The 22,538-nt window shown below is 42.1% G+C and overlaps 1 protein-coding gene across 1 annotated transcript in view; it reads left to right on the forward strand.

The window, feature by feature from the left end:
- The window catches only part of STK36 (serine/threonine kinase 36), a 786,440-nt gene that overhangs the window by 542,669 nt on the left and 221,233 nt on the right, over window positions 1-22,538 (forward strand). The window contains exon 22 of the mRNA XM_044086614.1: window positions 18,378-18,452. Within this exon, the coding sequence (XP_043942549.1) occupies window positions 18,378-18,452 (75 nt within the window). The remainder of the gene's footprint in view (window positions 1-18,377; window positions 18,453-22,538) is intronic.

Consider the following 22,538-nt stretch of genomic DNA (forward strand, 5'->3'; position numbering starts at 1 on the left):
TTCATGGCAAAGCCCAAGTTTGTTCAGAATTAGTACTTAATAGTACCACTTACATTGATCCTGTTGCCTTAGCCAACCTGCTAGCTGATAGGTTCAGAGCAAACTTCACCCCCATCCCCCCAAAGACTCATTTGACATCCCTATCCCTAATACTTGTCTCACACCTCACATCTCCATAGATCAAGTGTTAAAGGCCCTGTCCAAGGCAAAGAACACAGCTTCCATGGGACCTCATAGTATCCCAGGCTGTATTCTGAACCATCTCCAGCAAGAACTGGTTTCGCCATTGAGCACCTTATTCAACCACAGCCTAATTACAGGCTTCATTCCAGCAGAGTGGAGAACTGCCATTGTCATCCCCTTGCACAAAAGTGGTGCCACTACTGATCCAGGAAACTATCACCCTATTAGCTTGACAAGTCTGAGCTGTAAAGCCATGGAGCGTATTATTATGGATCTCATAAACAAGGACATAGGCAATCTCCAAGCACTTGACCCCACCCAATTCGGATTCATCATGGGTAGATCTTGCCTATTGAACCTGGTTGACTTCTTTGAGACTGCCACCAAGGCCCGAGATGAGGGAAAGTCAGTACATACAGCTTACCATGACCTGACCAAGGCCTTTGACACAATCCCTGACTCGGGCATCATTGAAAAGCTAAAATAACTTCACATAAATCCCTGTCTCATCAAAGACAAAAGGCCTGTGGCTGACCAAGTTTGCATATGACTTAGGTTGGGTGCTGTCATTGCCTCCCCAAATGATGTTATCATACTGCAAGAGGGTCTCACAGCTACAAATAACTGGTGCCAAAATCATGGCCTTAAGTTAAACACAAAAAAATGTATTATCGTACCATTCAGCAAAAACACTGCCCCTACTGATTACCACATCAATGGCAACCCCCTAAGCATACAACCTGTGGTGAGAGGCCTGGGTAGTCAGGTTGACAACAATCTCACATTCGACCATCATGTAGCAGTAGTGATCAGAAAAGCCTTTTACATGGTTCATCTCATAAGTAAAGGGATTGCCTCCAGAAAAAAAGGGGGTTATTACCTCTCTATACTCCTCCCTCATTAGGCTTATGAGTATAACACCCTGTTTGGTATGTACCTCTCCAAACACCTACACCAACTGGAAAAGACACAGAAATACCTCACAAAGACAATCCATAGCCATCAGTCTACTCAGTATCATACAGATTGCTCAGAGGTGATTTGTGTCTCACCTACAAGGCAATATCGGACCCTGCCCTACTAGAGATGCTCCATATCCATAAGTCTAACTCCTTGTGCATTACCCACTTGATAGGCCTAAATCTAATATGTGACATCAACAAAACCTGCTGGCGAGACAGGTTTGTCTCCCAGAAGCTGCCCCGTCTCTGGAATAGACTTCCAATACATGTCAAACAGAGTAGCTTGCTGACCCTCTTCAAGCACAACTTTGATGAGTGGATGGGAAACCACAAATTTGTCCCAGGGATTCCATCTTTGTCCCTTATTGACAGGGGCGACAGGTGCTGACCGAGGTTTCTTTTTTGGGGATAAACTCTTGGCTAGGCTTGTAAGGGCCCCAGGGCCATTAGCCTAGTAACCTCCTTATAGCCTAAAATCCTTTAAGTATATGGAGGACACTGATCACCATGAGAGCCAAATAATGAATGCAGTTTATGGAGGACAGTGATCACCCCACATAATGAATGCAGTGTATGGAGGACAGTGATCACCCCACATAATGAATGCAGTGTATGGAGGACAGTGATCACCCCACATAATGAATGCAGTGTATGGAGGACAGTGATCACCCCACATAATGAATGCAGTGTATGGAGGACAGTGATCACCCCACATAATGAATGCAGTGTATGGGGGACAGTGATCTCCCTACATAATGAATGCATTGTATGGAGGACAGTGATCACCACACATAATGAAAGCAGTGTATGGAGGACAGCCATCATCATACATGTAATGCAAGTGGATCTGTGTCAGAAGATTGACTTTTCAGAAAGTCAAACTTCACATGCTTGAGTCTGTATGATCTGCTTTCTGAACAAGATGAAACAAGCAAAATCCATGTTTTTTGAAGGGGGGCAAGCCCCCTGCACTCCCCCACATCCCCTTCATATTGTATATAATACTGCATGTTATATATAGTGGATATTCCAACTCCCAGATCGCAAATCAGTGGGGAAAAGGGTAAATACCCCGATCCCCACTGTACTAGGATCTCCATACGAAAGCTTGTTTTGGAAAGTTGATCTTATGGTTTCAATCATATGGTTTCGACCATATGAAGTGAAGTTTGACTTTCTGAAAATTTGATCTGCTGAAGGGGACCCAATATAAATACATAGGACCCCATAATGAATGCAGTGTATGGAGGACAGTGGTCACTGTACATGTAATGTAATATAATTACATAAGACCACATAATGAATGTAGTGTATGGAGGACAGCAGTCACCGTGCATGTAATATAAATATATGGGACCACATAATGAATGCACTGTACGGTATGCATTGTCGAGAGGACAGCAATCACTGTGCATGTAATGTAAATATATAGGACTGCATAATGAATGCAGTGTACAAGATGCAAGGTTCAGAAGACAAGGCTCAGTGTTCATGCAGTTTAATTACATAGGACTGCAAGTGACAAATGCAGCATTCTGCTTAGTTTTCAAAATAACCTTCCTAATGCAAGGCTTAAACAAATCACTGAAAGTAAATATTTATCAAATTATATATTAGCTGAATGCATAAATAATTAAATGAGTGAATGTGGCAGCTGCCATTTTCAGTGCAGGGACACAGAACTTTCTAGCTGACGCTTTAGTAAATTGGATTGATACTAGTACTGGAGAATAATTTACGGACAACTTCATGTAATGTCATGTCTGAGTATAAGGAGTGGAAGTTCAAGTACTGTCTTTAAAACATCAGCAGCATGGTATAGCATTAAGGTGGCAGTAAGGTTTCTTTTAACAGCAATAGTTTAGAGCAGATGTTCTTCGTGTTTCACTGTTGCAGTCATAACTGTAGGCCCTGCCGCAGGCAGGCAGGGTCGCACAGAATTGCAGTTCAGTGGGTCCGTGGTTGCTGTATAAGTACCTAAGCGTCAGCGCGTGTACGCCGGCTGGTACAGCCCTCAGCAGACGCGCCTCTTCAGTCTTTCTTGGCGTGGAGTCTTGCCGTGCGGTGGAAAGCAGCTCTGGTTGTGGGTTTTTTGATTTGCGTGTTTTGGTTGTTGGTTGTTCTTTGTTCTCAAAGTTCTTCTTCGCTAGAATCTTTAACTGTTCCTCCCGGTGAAGAAAGCCGTTATTAGAAAAAAGAAGTAAAAAACATTTTAATCAGGTGACAAACACCTTATAAAGATACCTCTCTTACACTCTTTGTTGTGTGCTGCCCAGCGCACGGCCCTGACAGGTTCAACTTCTATCTTTCAAGCTCTCTGCTATCAAGCGCAGGCGGCGATGGCAGAATGCCATTTTTGGAATATCAATTCAGGCGCTCACCGAGTCCAAACAGGACACCGGTCAAAAGATAGCCCAAAGACAAACACAACTCTCGACAGGCCTCGAGCCAGCGTCCAGGCAGGAGCGCCTGTCTAGGCGCTGTGTCCCCTGTCAGTCTCTTTTGAGCCCTGGCGGCCTAGTGATGGTCCTCGATGTTCTGCCTTCGGAGGCCCACTAGGACTCCTGCTGGGGGACCTTTGCGACGCCATTTTTTGGTGAGGGGTCCCTAACAGATGGGTCGGTCACGTCAGAGGGAGTTTTCAGCGCTAGGAGTCACTATTTCAAGTTTTTTGACAAAGACTCACAAGAGACAAAAGGCAAATGTAAAGCTAAAGTTCCAGCTCAAGCTGCTTCTGAATCTACTCCCACTGAATAAAGGCCCAAGAGGGACAATGAAGAGGGGTTCATTACTCCTTCTGCTTTTCTGTATCTTCTAGCTACTCCCCTCCTCCTCCTGACCCTTACCTGGGATTCCTGGTCCTCAGAGACTCTACTGCTTCTGTTTCTTCCTCTTCTTTTTCCTCCTGTGAGACTTATGAGGATTTGGATGCTTCTCAGGATTTTTCTTTTGAGGACTCTGCTTTTGATTTTTCTTTGCATTTTCATTTTTCAGGACAGGGAATATTCTTTTGGAAAGAAGAGGCTTAGGAAATTCTGAGGCTTTCTTCTTCTTGATCCAATTGAAATATCTTCCCTGTCCTCAGCTATTTATGAATAGTTTTCCCTCCTATATTTGACCCTGGATTCTTTGCCTCCTGCTTTTTTGAAGATTCCCATGCTATATGCTCCCTTCCTCTCATTTATTATAGGGTTCCTGACTCTCATTTATTTTTATTTACTAGAAAACAGGGGATCCAAGGGCTGCTAGGGTCTTAAACCTTTAAAAATCCTATTCTACCTAATAAAACCCTTTCCCTATTCCTGTAGGGGAAGGTTTTTGAAAAAGGTATATAAAAGAAATAAGGTTTATCTGTTGGTTTTTAGGGTGCATGTTTCAGCTGTTTTCATATTTACATTGTTTCTTTTGTTTGTTTTGTCTTTAAAGCTTGCTTGCTTCAAGCTTTGTTGCTAGGATAAGGGATGCCAACTTCTTTCCTTTAACATGCTCTGAACAGGCTAATGCTAGTTAACATGCAGGTTTTGTTGACAATGTGGTTTGATGCTTTGGAAGCTGCAGTCTGGTACTGTTATTAGGAGACATGCCTGGATCCCCATGAAAGTTTGTGCCCCCAAGGTTAAGATTAAGTTATTAGATGCCCTGTTTTACCAGAATTTCTTTTTGGATCTAAAGGCTGAGGAAGTTATTAAAAGATGGAAGAAGAAAAGGGATCTATGAGACACAGAAAGACAAAAAAGAAGTTCAGCAAGTTCAGTTTTCCAGATTTTCAGGGGTTCAATCTCTTTCCCCCAGCTTGTTTCTCGTCAAGCAAAGGCCTCCTCATAGGAGCTCCAGAGGCAAGGTCAAGGTGGTCTCGAAGATAGATCTTAGACAATGGACTGCTTCTTCACCTCAGGTAGAAGATAGAGAAGAAGACCAATTCAAGCAAATCCCCAAACTCAATTTCTCTCTCATCTGGGCTTCACCTGGGACTCTTCTCGGAGGCCAAAAGAGCTCTCTTTTTCTCGTTTTGCACAAAAGATATTCCAGGACAGATGTTTGGACAGATGGGACGTGTTTTAAAAACAAAGGTTTTAAATTTCACACTTTTAAACTCAAGGACTCGATTCCACCCATCTGTCAATGGTCAGAAGCCTTTAATCTAAGTGAGAGGAGCTGGATGCTCTTCTGTGGCAGAGCCTGTTGTTCTCTCCGGAAATGAGGAAATGGGAAGACTAGTCCTTCCAAGGTCTGCCTCTTGGAGACAGAAACTGACCTTTCTGTGTTAAAGAACCTTTCACTGCTAAACAAAGTTCACTTTTTCTACATTTGCAGTAGCTACTGCTCATGCAACCTTAGGGACTTGATGGTACTCTGGGACTTATTGAAGCCTATTCTAATAGGCAAGATCAAATTCTTCCCACTGAAAAAGAGAGGTTCATCTGCAGGTCTCGAGCAGGCATGTTCCTCTTGTTCAACCCTCTATTTATCCCTACTGCTCAGAGTCTTCACCACCAGTCACCACAAGTGCCTAGCAAGGCCTTCTGCACTTTGCAGACTTCCAGGCAACTCCCTTTCTATTTTTGACGGGCCTTATATTTTATTCAGGCAAGTTCTACTTCTGCTCTCTAACAACACATGTTCTAATTCAATCCCTTCCTTCTCCTGATTCTCCTGCCTCATAAAGGAACCCACATTCTGAAACATCCAAACTCAAGGCTTCTTCACCATCTGGAATCCCTAGCCTCTACAAGGCCCCAAAGGGCCTTCCTCACCCAGATTCACTTTTTCTCTATTCCTACTTTCAACAACTCCTTGGCTTCCTCTGAAACAGGCACTGCATCGCATGATGCTTGCAATGCCATTCTGTTGATTCCAAGCAGAAGGCTTCACATGAAAGCCATCTTCTTTATATGAGAGCATCAATGGTCACAGAAAGTTGTATGGTCACTGCATTACTGATGATCTGGTCCCCTCCTCTCCAGATCCCTCCTCCAGAAGTCCACTCCAGTGGTCCAGGGCATGCACTTCAAAACAGGTCACAACCCTTTTCGCCAAATTCAAAACCTGACCCTGGGACCCTTTAACTATGTCGGATTATGCTTTGGGGAGCACTAATTCTATCTCAGAGCAGGACCATCACTGGACAGCATCAATCTTCACTGGAGCACATGGCAGGCAGGACAGCCAGGCAGTTCAAAAACCCAATTGTACAACTCAAGAACCTTTACAACCAGCAGACAACATCATTTGCAGGCACAACATCACAGTCATGTGGTACAACACCTTGCAGGTCCTCATTTCAGACAGCTTTGGGTTCTCATAGATTCCTTATCTAGGACAGACTACATGCTGAATCTCCATTCATTCAGAATTTCTCTCCAGGGAAACAGAAATCTGAGCAGTAGCCTGAGCAGAAAAACATAGCAGATCCTCAATACTTCAACATTACACCTGCTTGTTTGACAGGGTCCTCTGCAGTTTGGGATGTCCATCTCATCTCCCTGCTCTTCACATTCCTCAATCATCAGCTGCCTCGCTTTGCACTCAATCCTTCTCACAAAACAGCTTGGGAGAGTGGATGCTTGCCTTTTCTTCTGAGAAGCTCTTCTTTTCTATGCCTCCTCCTCTTCTCCTCTACTTCCTCGGTATTGTTGAAAATAAATCAGGCAAGCCCAAGTTCTCATTCTGAGTTTTTCTTTGTTGGCCTCTTCTGTTTTGGTATCCAACTTTAGCCTCCCATCTCTCAAGCCTTCACTCTTCACCTCTGTCCTTCTTTTCCTCCTTGTATTCAGCATCAGGGTCACGTCAGTTGCTACAATCTCAGTTCTCCTTGCCCTTTGATTCGCTTGGCTCTTTTTTAGAATTTGATTCCTCTAGTCTTTTGAAATGCTCCATTTTTTCCATGAAAATTTGATGCCTCTTTTTGTTCTTGTTAGGAAAACAAACTGCCAGACTTTCTATTTGTTGTCAGGACTCATGTCTGATCCTCAGGTTCCTCCTTTCCTTTAGGTTGCTTTTTTTTTCGAGGCTTTTCCTACCAGACCTTCTCCTTTTCTTCCTTGTATTTTTTCTTCTCAGTCCTCACATTTCAGTTCTTGCTGCTCCTTTCAGTTCTGGTCTCTGGATTTTTTTTTCTTGAGAGAGGAGCTAAAAATGAGGGCTACCTATCTTCCCCTCCCTGGGACCTGCCTTTACTCTGCCTTTATTCTTTCCTTTGTTTAGATCAACTTTCCTTCTTTTTGAACAAGGCAAGACTGTTCTTTTGTTCTATCTGATTTTGTTGTGAGTGGGTTTAGCATTGAAGCAAGCCAGAAGGGGTCTCACCTACCAATGCTCTCATGGCTGTGGAAGATTTTGTTATTTTGATCGTTTCATGAGTAAGGTGAGGCATAGAGAACTTTCATGCCTAAGGTGACTTCGACTAAGCTTTAAATCAGATCCCACCTTCCTACTTCCTTTCCAAATTTTTTTCTCAACAAACAAGGGACAAAGCACATTTTTACCCCACAGACAGCTACCATTTTTCAGAAGTTTACCTGAACAAGACTAAAAAGTCTCAGAAGAAGTCTAACCAATTGTTTGTTTTCTTTTGCCTCCCATTTCTCTTGGAACCTTTATTTATGGATTGCTTATGGAACTGGATTTTGTTACACTCATCGTTTGAAACACAGTGCTCCTGGGAAACGGTAAAGGTCTACCAGAGCTTTCCTCTCTTCTAGAGCAGCTGCCCTCGCCCTTGGAGGGCTTCCTTTTTTCTCTGTGGAAGCTTTTCTTGTTCTACAATTGTGTTCTGTTTTCCAAGCTCCACAATCTCCCCGAAGGCTGTAAGTCCAGGGCAGGCTTTGCTCCTGCTGTGTCTTGCCTCCTCATTCGTATCCTTGCCCTTCTCCTTAACCACTCCTCTGACTGCCTTTTCTTTCCAGGTTCTACAACAGCATGCTGCAGAACATTTGAGAGATTTTACTGAATACCTTTTCTACAGGCTGAATGAAGGCCTCCTCGCAGATATGGTGTGTTCTTCAAACCTAAGCAAGTATGGGAAGCAGTGATTTTTAAGTGTTTTAGCTGCACTGCAGCACTTTAAGGATGATAATTGCTGTTAAGAGGGTTACTGTTTCATTCACATAAATCCCTTTTGCATTTTGAGTTGTCATGCAGTACTATTTTGTTTTCAGGTAAGGATTATGTTGGCTAGTTACCTTCCATTTCCTGCTGGCCTTATGTCTCACTTTAATGTGGCTTTTATTTATGTGGTCAGTCCAGGACATCTGATGCTTCTGAGCTGACATCTTGAGAAACAGAATCTTATTTTGTAGATTAATTAAGTCCACATCAGTCTCAACATTAGGATAATACATTATTTTGCCCCCTCATTCAGCTGTAGCAAAGTACAATAGAAAATCTAGGGAAATTGGAGCTGAAACTGAGTGTTCTCTGCTAAACACTCAGGTGTGTTTGGTCCTTGTGAAAGACTATACAAGGATTATGGACCTGTGGTTACTTAATCCATTTACTAGATCGGCCATTTTAAACATCTGTCCAGGCCTAATGTTATCGTAATGGTAATGAGTAGCTCAGTTAGATCACTGAAGGAGGATGGATGAGAGATTTAAAAGTGTAGCGGGCCTAATGAGATGAGAATGAATGGAGTTATTCTTTGTTTTTTAGCCCATTTGGTGGGTTACTGAAGACGGCAGCAGTTCAGTGAGCAGTGCAGCAAAAATGTAGGTAATGTACCTCTGCAAATGGTGCCACCAAAGATGAGCTCTTCTTTTGATCACTACTTTGGAGCATGGTCACAAAGGAAGAATTTTTGGCTGGTATGGATGTATTCATTATGTTCTTTACAAAAACAAAAAGCTACGAACACTGACAGACTATATGCCCCATCATCTGTTTCTCCTTCCCCACCTTGGCTTTCCAGTAAAACATCCCCAAAGTCTAGGTCTTCACTTCCCTCTGTGGTTCCACTTTACTTCAGACACTTGGGTTCTGAGCATCATTCAAAAAATATACAACTGGCAGTGAACTTCCTCTTTAGCCATGCAATCATACCTCTCTGTTTCCTCCTATTATAGATCAAATGCAGTCTTAGGGGATTATAAAATTTGTTCCCTTAGATCAAATAGTGAAAGAATTTTATTGAAGAATATTTCAGGTGCCAAAGAAAGAAGGAAACCTAATACCTGTCCTAGACCATTCATTTCTAAGCCTTCACATCAAAATTCAAAATACTGTCTCTGGTCTCTTTTACCTTTCATTGTACCGGAGTTTTCTAGTAACTCTGGACTTGCTTATCATATTCATATAGACCCATCTCAGTACTAAACCACAGTTATAAAGTGTTTATGTCTGTAATGGCTGAAAGAATGGCAAAGATTATGCAAAAATTGATAGATATGGACCAGTGTGGTTCTTCATAGGGAAGGCAAACATTTGACAACAACAATGATGATCCAGAGGAATCAGAATATAAGAAAATACTTCTGCTATTGGTAGTTCTTGATGCAGAGAAAGCATGCAACAGAATGAGCTGGGATTTTATGAGAAGGGCAATGGAAACGTATGCATTTCTTGATACAATTGTAAGGTTAATTAGAAGGATATATGAGAGATCTGAGTCAAAAATCAAAGTGGGAGAGTTCCCCTCTGATAAGTTGTGTCTAAAGACAGGAACCAGGCAGGGGTGTCATCTTTCCCCTTTGTTATCTGCATTATATTTAGAACTGCTAGCAAAGAAAATAAAGGACTCAGAAATACAAGGATATAATTGGGGTGTTCAAGAAAAGTTGGCATTATTTGCAGATGATATTATTTTGTACCTGATGGAACCAGGAAAAGACATCTCAGTGTTGTGGTATATTCTGAGACAGTTCTATGTGTGTTCTGGATATAAAATTAATGAAGATAAAAGCAAAGACTATAACTATAAACTGTTAACCCTCACATGAATTGGTCCAGCAATACCCATATTTATGGGGACGTGATAAAATCAGTTATTTAGGAGTATGGATTAAAATGATTTGGTTATGGCAGCTAAGGATGTGTGGGAAGAGACTAAACAAGAGAATACAAAAATTGAAAAACTGGAAGTGCTTTCCTATGGGTATGGATGCAAGATACAAGCAATAAAAATGTTTTTATACACAAGTCAGGCATATTTTTATCAACCAGAGGAGAACTTGTGGAGAGTAACTAATAAAGAGTTGAAGGAATTTATCTGGGAGAGGAAGAGGGCAAGAGTCAAATGGGATAAATTGTTCCTCCAAACAGAACAGGGAGGTTTAGTATTACCTGATTTGAAGGGATATTTCAGAGTTACACAATTAAGACAATAAAGACAGTGATACTTCAATAAAGGTGTAAAAAAAGAAGAGCAAACTTTCTAAAGAAAGGGTCATGTCAAATCGTTATCTACAAGTATGTAAATAACATTATTTTAAAGGGATGTTAAAGCGAACAATGTTTCATGTGACGCTGTGACTTGTACAGTTCAATAAAAGATTTTTTGAGACTGAAAAAAAAAGACTTGTCAGCAGAGCGGAGGTCCCTTGAAGGGCAGTAAGATAGTTAGATATTTTATAGTGTGGCTCATTTACATGGGTAGTTAATATATGCAAATATTAGTTATGAATGTTTTAGGACATTGCTTAGTTTGAGTCAGTTAAATTGTCTCAGGACATGACAGTGGTGGGTTCTGTGTGTCGAGCTAGTAGCAAATTTAGCAATTTTATTGTAGCAGGAAGCTAGTTTGGATTCAAGAGTGGTATTTAGGTTTAGGATGGGTGATGTGTAAAGGAGGGCTGGGAGTAAGTAGGGTGAGGCTGACTTTTGCAGTGCTGTGTCTGTAAGGTATTGTTTGGTTCTGTAGAGGGAGCCAAGTTTCTGGTTAGTCGTTTTATGGTTTGCAAGCTATGGTAGTCTGATTTCGTCTATGACAAATTCTAGGAGTTTACTGTGTGCAACTATTTCATTTTTAGTGTTTGCTGATATAAGCCATAATTCTCATGTTTCTTTGGCCAGACTTCATATGAAAAACATTCAGTGGTTCATCAACCCTTTTTTGACCCAACACCAGCACTTCTCATTTTATATCCCAGTGCCGGGAGTTATAAAAGAAAGAGTTATCCTGGTGGGTAAATCATTTGTCTTTCAATCCAGGTCACCCTTTGTCCCTTCTAGCCTCTGCTCAGTTTGTAATTACATGTCCTCAGACTTGGCTTCGGGAGCTGTATCCAAGGAGGTAAAACAAGGAGGACCAGTCAAAACACATAAATGTCAAAGAAATGATGGCTTTAATAAATACTGTCAAAACTGTAAACCATCTTTGGACTCCAGGCCCTCTAATAATAATCACAGTCAACACCATGGTGATGTAGTACATTAAAGAAAAAAAAACAATGGGGGTAGCAAATCCTGGCCCCTTTGCAGACAAGCAAAGGTAGCCTGGGATCTAGCATCTCAGCACAGTCTGAACTTCCAGGCTACTCACATTCTGTCAGAGCAGAAAGCTGTACCAAACAAGCTGAAATGGACCAGGACAGACTTCAGCAAATGAAAGTTACACACAGGGGTCTTCCAGAAATTGATACAACTGTGGGGAATGCGTCAATTTGTCTCTGTTCAGAAAAGACGGTTAAAGACACTATTAGTCTTGACACTCCATTCAAGGACATTTATTTTGGGGACACAATGTCCAGAATGACTGAGTTTTTTAAATATACAAACCTAAAAAATCAATTGGTGAAACCCTCTACAGCTATCTTCCCTCTATCCACTGGAATAACTCACCTGTAACAATCAGATCCATTACACAGCCCCACCTATTTAAAATTGCCCTAAAAGTCCACTTTACAAATACCTAGACTTGCTTCTGTGCACAACCACCGTAAACTTGATCACCTCACCCCCTTTGCATACAGCCCCTTCCCAGTTCTTACCTAATTCTATCCACAGAACTCTAACTCCTAATACCCTTTTTCACAAAATTTCTCCACTACTCATATATATCTACTCCCCTTTCTCAGATTTCACTTGATTCTAACTGCTACTACTCTCCTCCCTTATTTATTAATTTAAAAAAAAAAAATCTAATTTTCCCTCTTTTACCCATAGCCACCCTGCCTTTTCTCTTGACACTTAACCTTTTTCTATCACCTACTGTCTCCTCTGCTTCTGATTACTGATGTACTTGCTGTTGCCTGGAAGAACTAAGATTTGATATACAGTACGTTCTGTACTTTTATCTTAATCTCTGAGTCAATTGTCATTACTTCCCCTCTAAATGGGGAATTCCTTATGTATTGGAGATATATGAATTACTTTAACATATTGTTTTATTGCCTTTTTGTAAATAACACCTTTTGAACTCACATGCTACAAGTGGGAATCCAAGCATTATAATGCATGTTTATACTACCTCATGTGTACTGTACTGTTTGTAAACATTTTTATGGTGTATGTAATACCTTGAGGAGCTTTTCTCCCCGGGCCTCTGCTGAAAAAAGGCACAAGCTCAGTCAGACATTCCCGGTCAACAAATGTCAAATAAATAAATAAATGGGATTGTGCCCAGGTTTTTGAAGTGCAGAAGATGTATTACGAGCTCCTGCAAATGGACTCTCCTACACATTCTGTTGTTCCTCCTGTTTTGGCTGCTTTATTGGTTGCCTTTTGTACTCCATCTAAGGCTACTGATTCCCAACCTCCTGCCCCCAAGAAACCTAATAGGTTTTATAGGGTTCCTGAGGACTGTAATTTTTATGTAAGTGTCCTTCTGCTGACCCTTCTGTGGTGTCTGTGGCTTATGATAAGCCTTTTCAGCTACTGCCTTCTCCTAAGTTATTTCCTTCTGATAAAGATAGCAGGACTGTGGAAAGGTTGGTAAGAAGGCTTATACCTCTGCTACCTTAGCTTTATGGGCTGTCAGTTGTCAGGCCCATATGCCAGATACATTTTGGCTCTTCTTTCCCAGGCCTGTCAGGTAATTTCTGATCTCACAGACTCTGAATGGAAGACTGACATTTTCCCTGTTAGGGAATTCTTCCCAGGTGGCTTATCATTCCATCAGGTATAGTTATAATGCAGCAGATACTTCCTCTAGGGCTGTTGCCTTTGGGTCTGTGATGAGGAGATATTCCTGGCTTCAGTGTCAACCTTTGCCTGATTATATTAAAGCTAAGTTGATGGATGCTACTCTGGACAACAAACAGTTGTTTGGTGAAGTTGCTGCTGATTTGTTTAAGTCGCTTCAGGATAAGGGCAAGGCCTTGCTGAAACTGAAACATGTTTTTGTTTCTCCTGTGTGTAAATTTCAGAAAAATTATCCCAATCCCCAATAAGGCAGACTTTGTTCACAGGCAGTCTCACCCCCCCCCCCAAGAGTAAGAAGGGTGGGAAGCGGGTTCCTCCTGCTAAAGCTACCCAGACTTGTGTGTCCCAGAAGTCTCCGTTACCTGACAAACCAGGTGCTGTCTGACTATCCTGTTCTTGTAAGCCACATTTCTCTTTCACTTCATCTTTCCCTTTCTCTTCCTGTTTGGTTAAAGATTACACAAGACTTCTGGGTTCTGTCCATTATCCGCCAAATGTATTTCATGGTCTGGAAATCTCTTCCCCCTTTTATGGGAATTCCACAGCCTCCTCAAGAGTAGTTGCCCTTCTTTCTAAGGGTGTTTTGGGATCTCTTGGCTCAGGGAACTATACAGGAAGTTTCAGTTTCCCAAAGGGGGAGGGAGTTTTACTCCAGGCTGTTGTTGGTGCCCAGGAAAGAGGGCACTTGGAGACCTATTCTGGACCTCTCTCATCTAAACACCTTTCTGAAGGTCCCCTCTTTTCAAAATATTGTCCCTTCAGACCTTATTTCCTCTTCTGCTTCCTCAGGCTTAAATCGTGTCTCTGGACCACAAAGATGCTTATCTTCATATCCCGATTCATCCCCTTTTCAGGAACATTTTACATTTATCTGCTGCTTCCTGGAATTTTTAGTTCTCTGCTTTGCCCTTTTCCCTTTCTACTACCCCAAGGGTGTTGACCAAACACCTCGCTCCTTTGATTGCTTTTTGCAGGCTAAGGGAATCCAAGTCTTTCTCTACTTGGACGACCTGTTTCAGGCATACTTTCCAGAGACCTTGTTGCAAAATCTTCACAGGATCATGTCTTTCTGGAGTGCAGGATCCAGACTGTTCCTTTGCTGGCATCCCTGCCTCCTCCCAAGGTCGTAACTCTCATTTCCTTTTTTCAATCCCTTCTTCCTCAGGTTTAGTAACAGACAGGGAATTTCTGAGAGCTGTGGGTTTCATGGCTTCCACCATTCCTATATTTCGTTTTGCCAAACGCCACATGAGAAAACTTCAGTGGTTTCTAAAATCAGTTTGTCTTCAGCATTCTCATCCCCTCAAATTTTTAGTTCCTCTTCTTCCATGTCTGAAGAAGGAACTTCATTGATGGATTCAGCAGTTGACTCTCAATCCAAAGACTCCTTTTCATCCACCTCTTCCCCTTCAGGAGTTATTCACAAGACACTTCAGATTTGGAGTGGAAAGCAGCATTTGGCTCCTTAAAGGTGCAGGGAGTCTGGTCACCTCATTAACAAAGAACACATCAGTGTCAAAGAGACGAGAGCTCTTCACTTGGCTCTTCAGGCTTTTCATCCTCTCTTCTCCCCAGGATGCCTCAAGGTGTTTGCAGACAGTACCACAGTGGTGTGATATATCAACAAACAGAGGAAGGGGGAGGCAAGGTCGGGTCTATATCACGTTGTTGAACTCTTAAAAGTTAAAATCTCATATGGTCGACATCATAAAAGTTTGAATGTTTCAACGGAGATCTCCATACAGTGCGGAATGGGAAGATTTTCCTTTTCTGCAATGTAGTGCGATCTCAGAGTTGGTATATTTAAAGAGCGGGGGACGGGGGGGGGGGCTTGCCCCCCTGCTTAAGCCATTCAGGTAGGTTTTTCTTTGTTTTTATTTTTTTATTACATTTTCGAACTTTTAAAAGTTCGATCATATGGTGTCAACCACATGACGTTCGAACTTTTAAAAGTTCGATTTATGTGATATAGACGTGGCAAGTTCTTATCTTCTTTGCCGGTTGGCACTCCTAGTGTGGGAACTAGCTATCCAGTATCAAGTGACACTTCAGGCAGTTTACATTCCCTGAGGTCAAAACCTTGTGGCAGACTCTCTGAGCAGGTCTATAACTCAATCCCATGAATGGATGCTTCACAAGGATATGATATTGTCCACCAGTGAGATACTCCTCAAATGAATCATTTTGCCTCCCCTCTGAACAGACAACTTCCTCTATTTTGTGTCAGAGTCCCAAGTTCTCTGCTTTGGAAGGTGGATGTCCTTTCTTTTTCTTAGAAGGGAATGTTTCTTTATGCCTTTCCTCTCATTCCAAAAATCCTGTTCAAAATACAACAAGATGCTCCCAAAATCTTCTTGGTGACTCCCTTATGACCAAGACAGCAGTAGTTCACTCTTCTGCATTTATCCAAGGGCAATCACCACAAGTTTCCTCACAGGGTGGACCTACTCACACAAAACGAGGGATTTCTCATCCATCCCCACCTGTCCACTCTTCAACTGACACTGTGGGTGATGGGATTTTAATTCCATCTACACATCTTTTTTCTGTGGACATGCTTAGGGTCCTGCAGGAGGCCAGGAAACCCACTACTAGGAAATGTTATTATCCAAATGGAAGAGGTTTTCTGTTTGTCTTTTTCATAACCTGGATCCACTTTCTGTAGATGTTCCTTTGGTTCTGTGTTATCTGTGTTACTTGCTCAATGCTGGGTTGGCTTATTCTTCTGTTAAGGCCCACTTATCAGCTGTCTCAGCTTGTCTGCCTTTATCTCTTCCTTTAGCTTCTAGATTTGAAGTTCCTTAAAGGTGTCCTTCATAGTAGGCCTCCCAGGAAGCCTGTTCCTCCATGGGATCTTAATTTTGTTTTAGAAATATTGACCCAGGCTCCTTTTGAGCTTGCAGCTTCTTGCAACATTGCTCTTGACTGTACTTTTGTTAGCCCTGAGCTTCAAGCCCTCATGTCTTGTCCTCTTTTTTGGTGTTTCATAAGGACAGGGTGTCCCTTTGTAGTAATCCTTCTTTTATGCCCTAGATGGTAAATGTGTTGTCCCTTAATCAGCCTATTCATTTGCCCACTTTTTCCCTTCTTCACCCAGTGAGAAGGTGTTGCACACATTGGAAGTGCACAGACAACTCACATTTTATTTGGGTAAGACCAAGACATTTTGTAAATCTGATTAGCTCTTTGTTTCTTTTCATCCTAGGCTCTTAGGACTGGCTGCGTCTAAGCAAACTATTTCTTCTTGGGTTTCTAAAGACATTTCTTTTTATTATTTCTTTCTTGGTAACAGCCTTCCTTCTGCTCTCATCTAATAGAGCTGTGCCTTTTTCAAGGGTTTGGATATTAACTCTTTTCTTGAGGCAGCTACCTGGACTTCTGTGCATACATTTACCAAGCACTACAAGTTGGATGGAATTTCCCAAACTAGACTGGTTTTGTTAGGGCTATCCTTCATGGCCTCCTAGACAGCTCTGCTGGTCTTTCCTCCTCCCTTTCCTCTTCCTGAGCTTTGGCACTCTCCCTAGTGTAGTGAATCCTGCAAAAGTGAAATGGAAGGACTTAGTGCTGTTGTGTAAAATCTTACCATAACAGTAGATATCCTTTTCTTCACTGTTGCAGTATTCACTCACTCCCTCCTATCTTTGATCATTTTTCTTCTGGATGTACTAATTACCTGTCTACTCCTTGGACTGGCATTCCAACTGGGGCTGTCATTTCTGAAGATGGTACATCCGGATGTCACCTTTATGCCCTACACTATGCGAGAAGCATACGTGTGATGTACAGCGTACCTTAAGGCAACCTAAAGGCTTTGGTATACTGGCCACACGTCTGGACGCCCTTGGCAGGGGTCCATAGTGTAATGAATACTGCAACAGTGAAGAGAAGGACATCTAATGTTTTGTAAGATTTTACACAATTGTACTTACATTATAATGGCTCTTCAAGTCAGGGAAAATGGGAGGAGTAGCTTCCCAAAAGTGGTCTTAAGACAAGCAGGACTGCAGACGGTGAGCTTTTGGAATTATCCTGTTTGGAAATTTAGCTGCTGCAGCCACGGGAGGCGTCATTGCCAGGTGCTGGGTGAGCTCTTCTCATTTTGTGATGAGCCTTCTTCCTGGTAGAAGACAAGGCTAGAGGCAATGGTGCTAGACAGACTGTCGCAGGAATATGTATACCTTTCCACTGTCAACACCACCATTCTGACCCTTGATGTGCATAAATAATTGTGTAATAGTTAACACTAGGTGGACTTGATAATTACTCATTGTTTATAATGTTTCTTACTGAAAGAAATGAAAATGATGAATGACCGGCTTATTTTTATGTGCACTTACATGTGCCACCAGTGTAAGTGCTGTGTCACCATGAGACTAACATTACCCTTGTGCCATGGGCTCATAGGTAACAGTCACTACCTTTGTGCAGTTTGGGTGTCGGTAGCTAACATTACCCTTGCGCCATGGGTTCAAATAACCTTGCGCAATTTGGGCATAAGTAACTAACATTACCCTTATGCAATGGGGTCATAGGTAACCGTCATTACCCTTATGCAATTTGGGCATAAGTAACTAACATTACCCTTGTGCAATGGCATCCTAGGTAGCTGTCATTACCCTTCTGTAATTTGGGTGTTGCTAACTAACATTACCTTTGTTACAGGTAAGTGTCACAGTATACTTTTATGATGAGCATGTGTTGTAACTTGTTTGAATACTTCCATTTATCTAGGTTTAGTAGCAGTTTGTACAGACATACAACAATGCATCCACTTCCATTGGTTAGTATGTATCCAATTCCTTCTGTTCTTTTCTGTGATTGACTTTCTAGAAAGAGTGAATTTATGTTGGAAAGGGAAGTAGTGTACAGCTGACATTGAATGAAGGAAACACAGACAATCAGTGATATATTGTGGTATTTTGTTCCACTGGGAATGTTCTGCACATCCGCCAAGAGACAGGTAGGCTATGGAGAGGCCTGTAGGGTTTGTCTGGGAGCTTTAGCTTGGATCCATTACTTTCTTAGATTAGTACATTATACATTTGGAGGTTGTATGAATTAACCTCAGATGGGCAATATGTATATGTGTGTATTTTTTAATAGCTCTTGGCTTTTAACTCATTCCAGGTGTGACATTGTTTCTTTGCTTTCCAGCTGTATGTTGTTCCTCCGATGGAGTTTGGGGCCTTTGATGGACTCCTGGTTCTTCTCATGCAGATGCTAATGGAGGTAAGGCATGGAGCTTTATGTCAGAAATCTAGAATGGTGCCTGATCTTCAGTGCCTGAACTTTGGGGTATGCTGAGTATATAGCAGATGGAGTGTGATATATCATAATACTATTCCGTGCATTGTCATGTGAGGTATCAAAACTTTCAAGCTGGAGATCTTAAAAATTTGGGTCTGGAGTCTCAAAGTTGAGATGTGGTGGTACGTAGTTGGCTTAGTGACCCACATAGCTGTAGGAAGATTCCTAAAACTGGGGGGGGCTTTCTCAAAGTTTAGTTTTGCTTCTTAAAGATGAAGTATAAATTCTGGAAGATCTTTATTTCTGCTACAGCTGATACTCCTGCTGTACTGTAGATATGTAAATATGGCATGTTGTTACTTTATGCTTTCTGTGCATTCTCTGCAGTTTTGTAATATTTGCATTCTGTACAACTGAACATATGAGCTAACCCCTCATTTCTCTTCTGTAACTCCTGGGCTTTGACTAACAGCAGTGATGTGTACGTCTGGTCAACAAACATAAATAAAATAAAATAATAAAATAAATGTAGTCTCAGTTGGTAGGTACTACTAAAGGAACATCTGACCTCCAGATGATGCATTAATGGCAGAATCTAGAATAGCTCTTGTCAACACTATCTTCTTTCCATCTGCTGATGCTGACAATTTACAAATCTTTGAACTTTTAAAGGTAAGAGTAGATAATATGCTGGCCCTTTTGTGGAAATCTAATGTTTCTGGGTATTGAATAACAGTGCCCAACTCCCTGTCCTGTTTCCAGAAGCAGTCAGTCCCTTCTCCAATTACTGTTTGTTATGCGGTGCTTCATTCATATGATGATAGAAGCAAGATTTAACTAGTGCCAGCACTTAATCCAGTAATGTCACTTTATCATTTCGGAAGATCCTAAGCTCATGTGCCCTGGACATCAGTCGTAATCCTTTGTCATCCAGTCTGACAACTGGATTCTATGTACCTGTAGTATAAGCATCACCCATTTAAACCTTGGCAGTTTAAGAAGTCAGCCAGACACATCTGTAATGCTACCAAAACCTCAGTAGGAAGAGGATTAGAGAAGAGATGTGTCTGTGACGCCTCAGTCCATGCCTTCACATCACTCAGCATAAAAGCACTGAGCACAAGTGCTACCAAGACAGACCCCAGAGGGAGTCTACATGTCAGTAGAAAGGAGTAAAAGAACCCTGTCCATTAAATATGAAGCAAAACAGGAACACATTTCATTCATTTGAGATTCTGTGATCCATTGCATCAGATATAATTTAAAGATCAGCTGGGACCAAACCAGAGCAACATTTATGATCTCCTTCCCCAATAAAATAATCCATAATCCTCAAAAGAAATGCATCTGTGTTGTGGTAACATCTAAAACTTAGTTTACTAGGATCTATTTCCATGTGCAAATAATTCTTTCTCCAACAGTATAACTACTGACAAATGTTGCCTTAGAATGCAGATTGCACATAGGGTGACATTTCACAGGTTCATAGGTTGGTACTAGGCTATCGGCCCTAGGGCCTATACAAGCCTAGCCATAACAATTCCCTGGATATTTCTTCCCACAATATTTACTTCCCTGGACCCCTGTCTAGCAGGGCGACTAACGTGATCCCTGTGGTGAATGTTCTATCTCCCATCCAATCGTCAAGGTTCCTTTTGAAGAGGGCCAAGGAGGTGCTTTGTTTGACATGTATGGGCAGTCTATTCCAGAGTATGGGGAGTCACTGGGTCAGGAACCTATCCCTCCAGCATGTTTTGTTCATTGTGATGACAAGGTTTAGATCCCTGGAGCATGTGGCTCTGAGGGATTGGGATTTTTTAAGTGGAGCATGTCCAACAGCTCAGGGTTTGACATGGCCCTGTATGTTAAGCAGAGATCGCCTCTGAGTAGACGATATGCCACAGAGTATAGCTGGAGTTTTTTTAGATGGTCAGCATAGGGCATCTGCTTTAGACCTGTGATTCTTTTAGTGAGGTATTTCTGTGGCCTTTCCAGCTGTTGCAGATGTCTTGTACATACCAAATGGGGCATTGTACTCTATAATAGGTCTAATGAGGGATGAGTACAGTGGGACAATGATCTCCTTGTTTCTGGATGAAAAGCCCTTAGTGATGAGGTGTGCCACATAGAAGGATTTCCTGACTGTTGTGGCGATGTGGTTATCAAAGGTGAGACCAATGTCCACCTGTGTCCCTAAGTCTCTCCTCACACTTTCAGTGTTTAGTGTACTGCAACCTATGTGGTAATTCATGGGTACATGGTTTTTAACAAAGGGGATAACTATACATTTCTTGGCATTAAGCTTGAGACCATGACTCTGGCACCAAGCATCTGTTTCTGTAAGGCCCTTTTGTAGAATATCCACATCATTTGGGAATTCAATAATGGCTCCCAGTTTGCAGTCATCTGTGAACTTTGTTAGCCAGAGTCCCTTAGTGTTGGCCTGTACTTCAGAGAAGTAGATGCCAAACAAGAGTGGTCCCAGAACTGAACCCTGAGGTACTCCACTTGTCTAGAGCTGGATTTGGAGTCTGCTACTTTTACAGTCTGGGTTCTGTCAGTAAGCCAGTTGGCAACTCATCGAGTGATGTAGGGATTTATGCCCAGCTAAGTAAGTTTATCTATGATTCCACAGTGGGGGATGGTGTCAAAGGCATTGGCAAGGTCCAGATAGGCTGTGTGGACCGCCTTACCCTTGTCCACAGCTCTGGAGACTGATTTGAAGAAGTCAGTCAGGCTCAGGAGACGAGATCGGCCCTTCACTTTCCAAAACTGGGTGGGGTCCAGTGTTTGAAGGTTGCCAGTGTCTTTGTTTATAAGTTCCATGATAATGCATTCCATGCCCTTGCAGATCAGGCCCGTCAAACTGATGGGACGGTAGTTCCCAAGATCCAGGGTGGATCCCACCTTGTGGAGTGGGATAAGTGTAGCTGTGTGTCACTCAGTGGGCACAAAGCCTGAGGTGAGGCTATGATTTAACATGACACTTAGGTGAGGTGCCAGTTCATTTTATAGTTCACGTAGAACACAGCCCAGGATGTCATCTGGTCCCATGGATGCTGTATTTTTAGCTTTGGAGAGTGCGGTTTCTACCTGTGTGGCTGTGATTACAGGAATTTGGCAATCTTTTGGTATTGAGATAGGCCCTTTAGGGGGTTAGAGGGGTGGGTGAAGTTTGCACTAAATCGATCTGCCAGTATATTGGCAATATCCTTGGGATCACTATATTTAATGCCATTCTGAGCATTGCCATTTAGATTCTTGACATAACTATAGAATGCCTTGTGGTTGTCTTTGGAATCTTTGGTAATTTTATTTTCGTAACTAGCTTTGGAGGATTTTATGAGGGATCTCAGCTTCTTACTGAGGCTGATAAGGGAGTTTTTTGCATCCTGGGATTTTCCTCTTTTCTGCAACAGTTTCTTCCTTCTGTTGTATAGTTTGTTTATGGCAGGAGACCACCAGATTGGCTTCCTTTTTTTGGAGGAGAGCGTCTTGATTCTATTTGGTATGGCACGATTTATGCATGAGATGAGTGGATGTGCTTGTACAGTCTCTTAGTGTCGGATTCAGCAGTCGAACTTTTAGCTCCCGTGTGCATGGGTGTCATGAAGTTTGTCACTTCTGACTTGAGTAGCATGAAGTTGGCTTTGGAGAAGTTTTTTACGAAGGTTTCCGTACTGGGGGGTGGGGGTGGGATGTGGATGCCAAGGGTGATTTGCTTATGGTCAGATCTGACCAATGAGGGGGTGACCACTGGTGTGGAGCATCTATCTCCCATGTTGGTAATGACCAGGTCTAGGATATTGGAGCCCCTGGTGGGACAATGGATTAGTTGATCCAGGGCGTTGGAATTTATGAATTCCAAGAACCGTTGGGAAAAGGTGTTGGTACCCGAATAGTTTTCCCAGTTAATGGCAGGATAGTTAAAATCACCTAGTATTAGGGTGTTTGGTTGTATCTTAATATTTTCCAGTATGTTTAGAAAGGTGTATTGAAAATCTTGGGGTATGGTGGAGGGGGGGGCGCAAGATCATTTTTTCAGGCTATTTGAATATAAGCTCACCT

The sequence above is a fragment of the Protopterus annectens genome, chromosome 10.part0 (genome assembly GCF_019279795.1).
Source record: "Protopterus annectens isolate FY-2018-M chromosome 10.part0, PAN1.0, whole genome shotgun sequence".
NCBI lineage: Eukaryota > Metazoa > Chordata > Ceratodontiformes > Protopteridae > Protopterus > Protopterus annectens.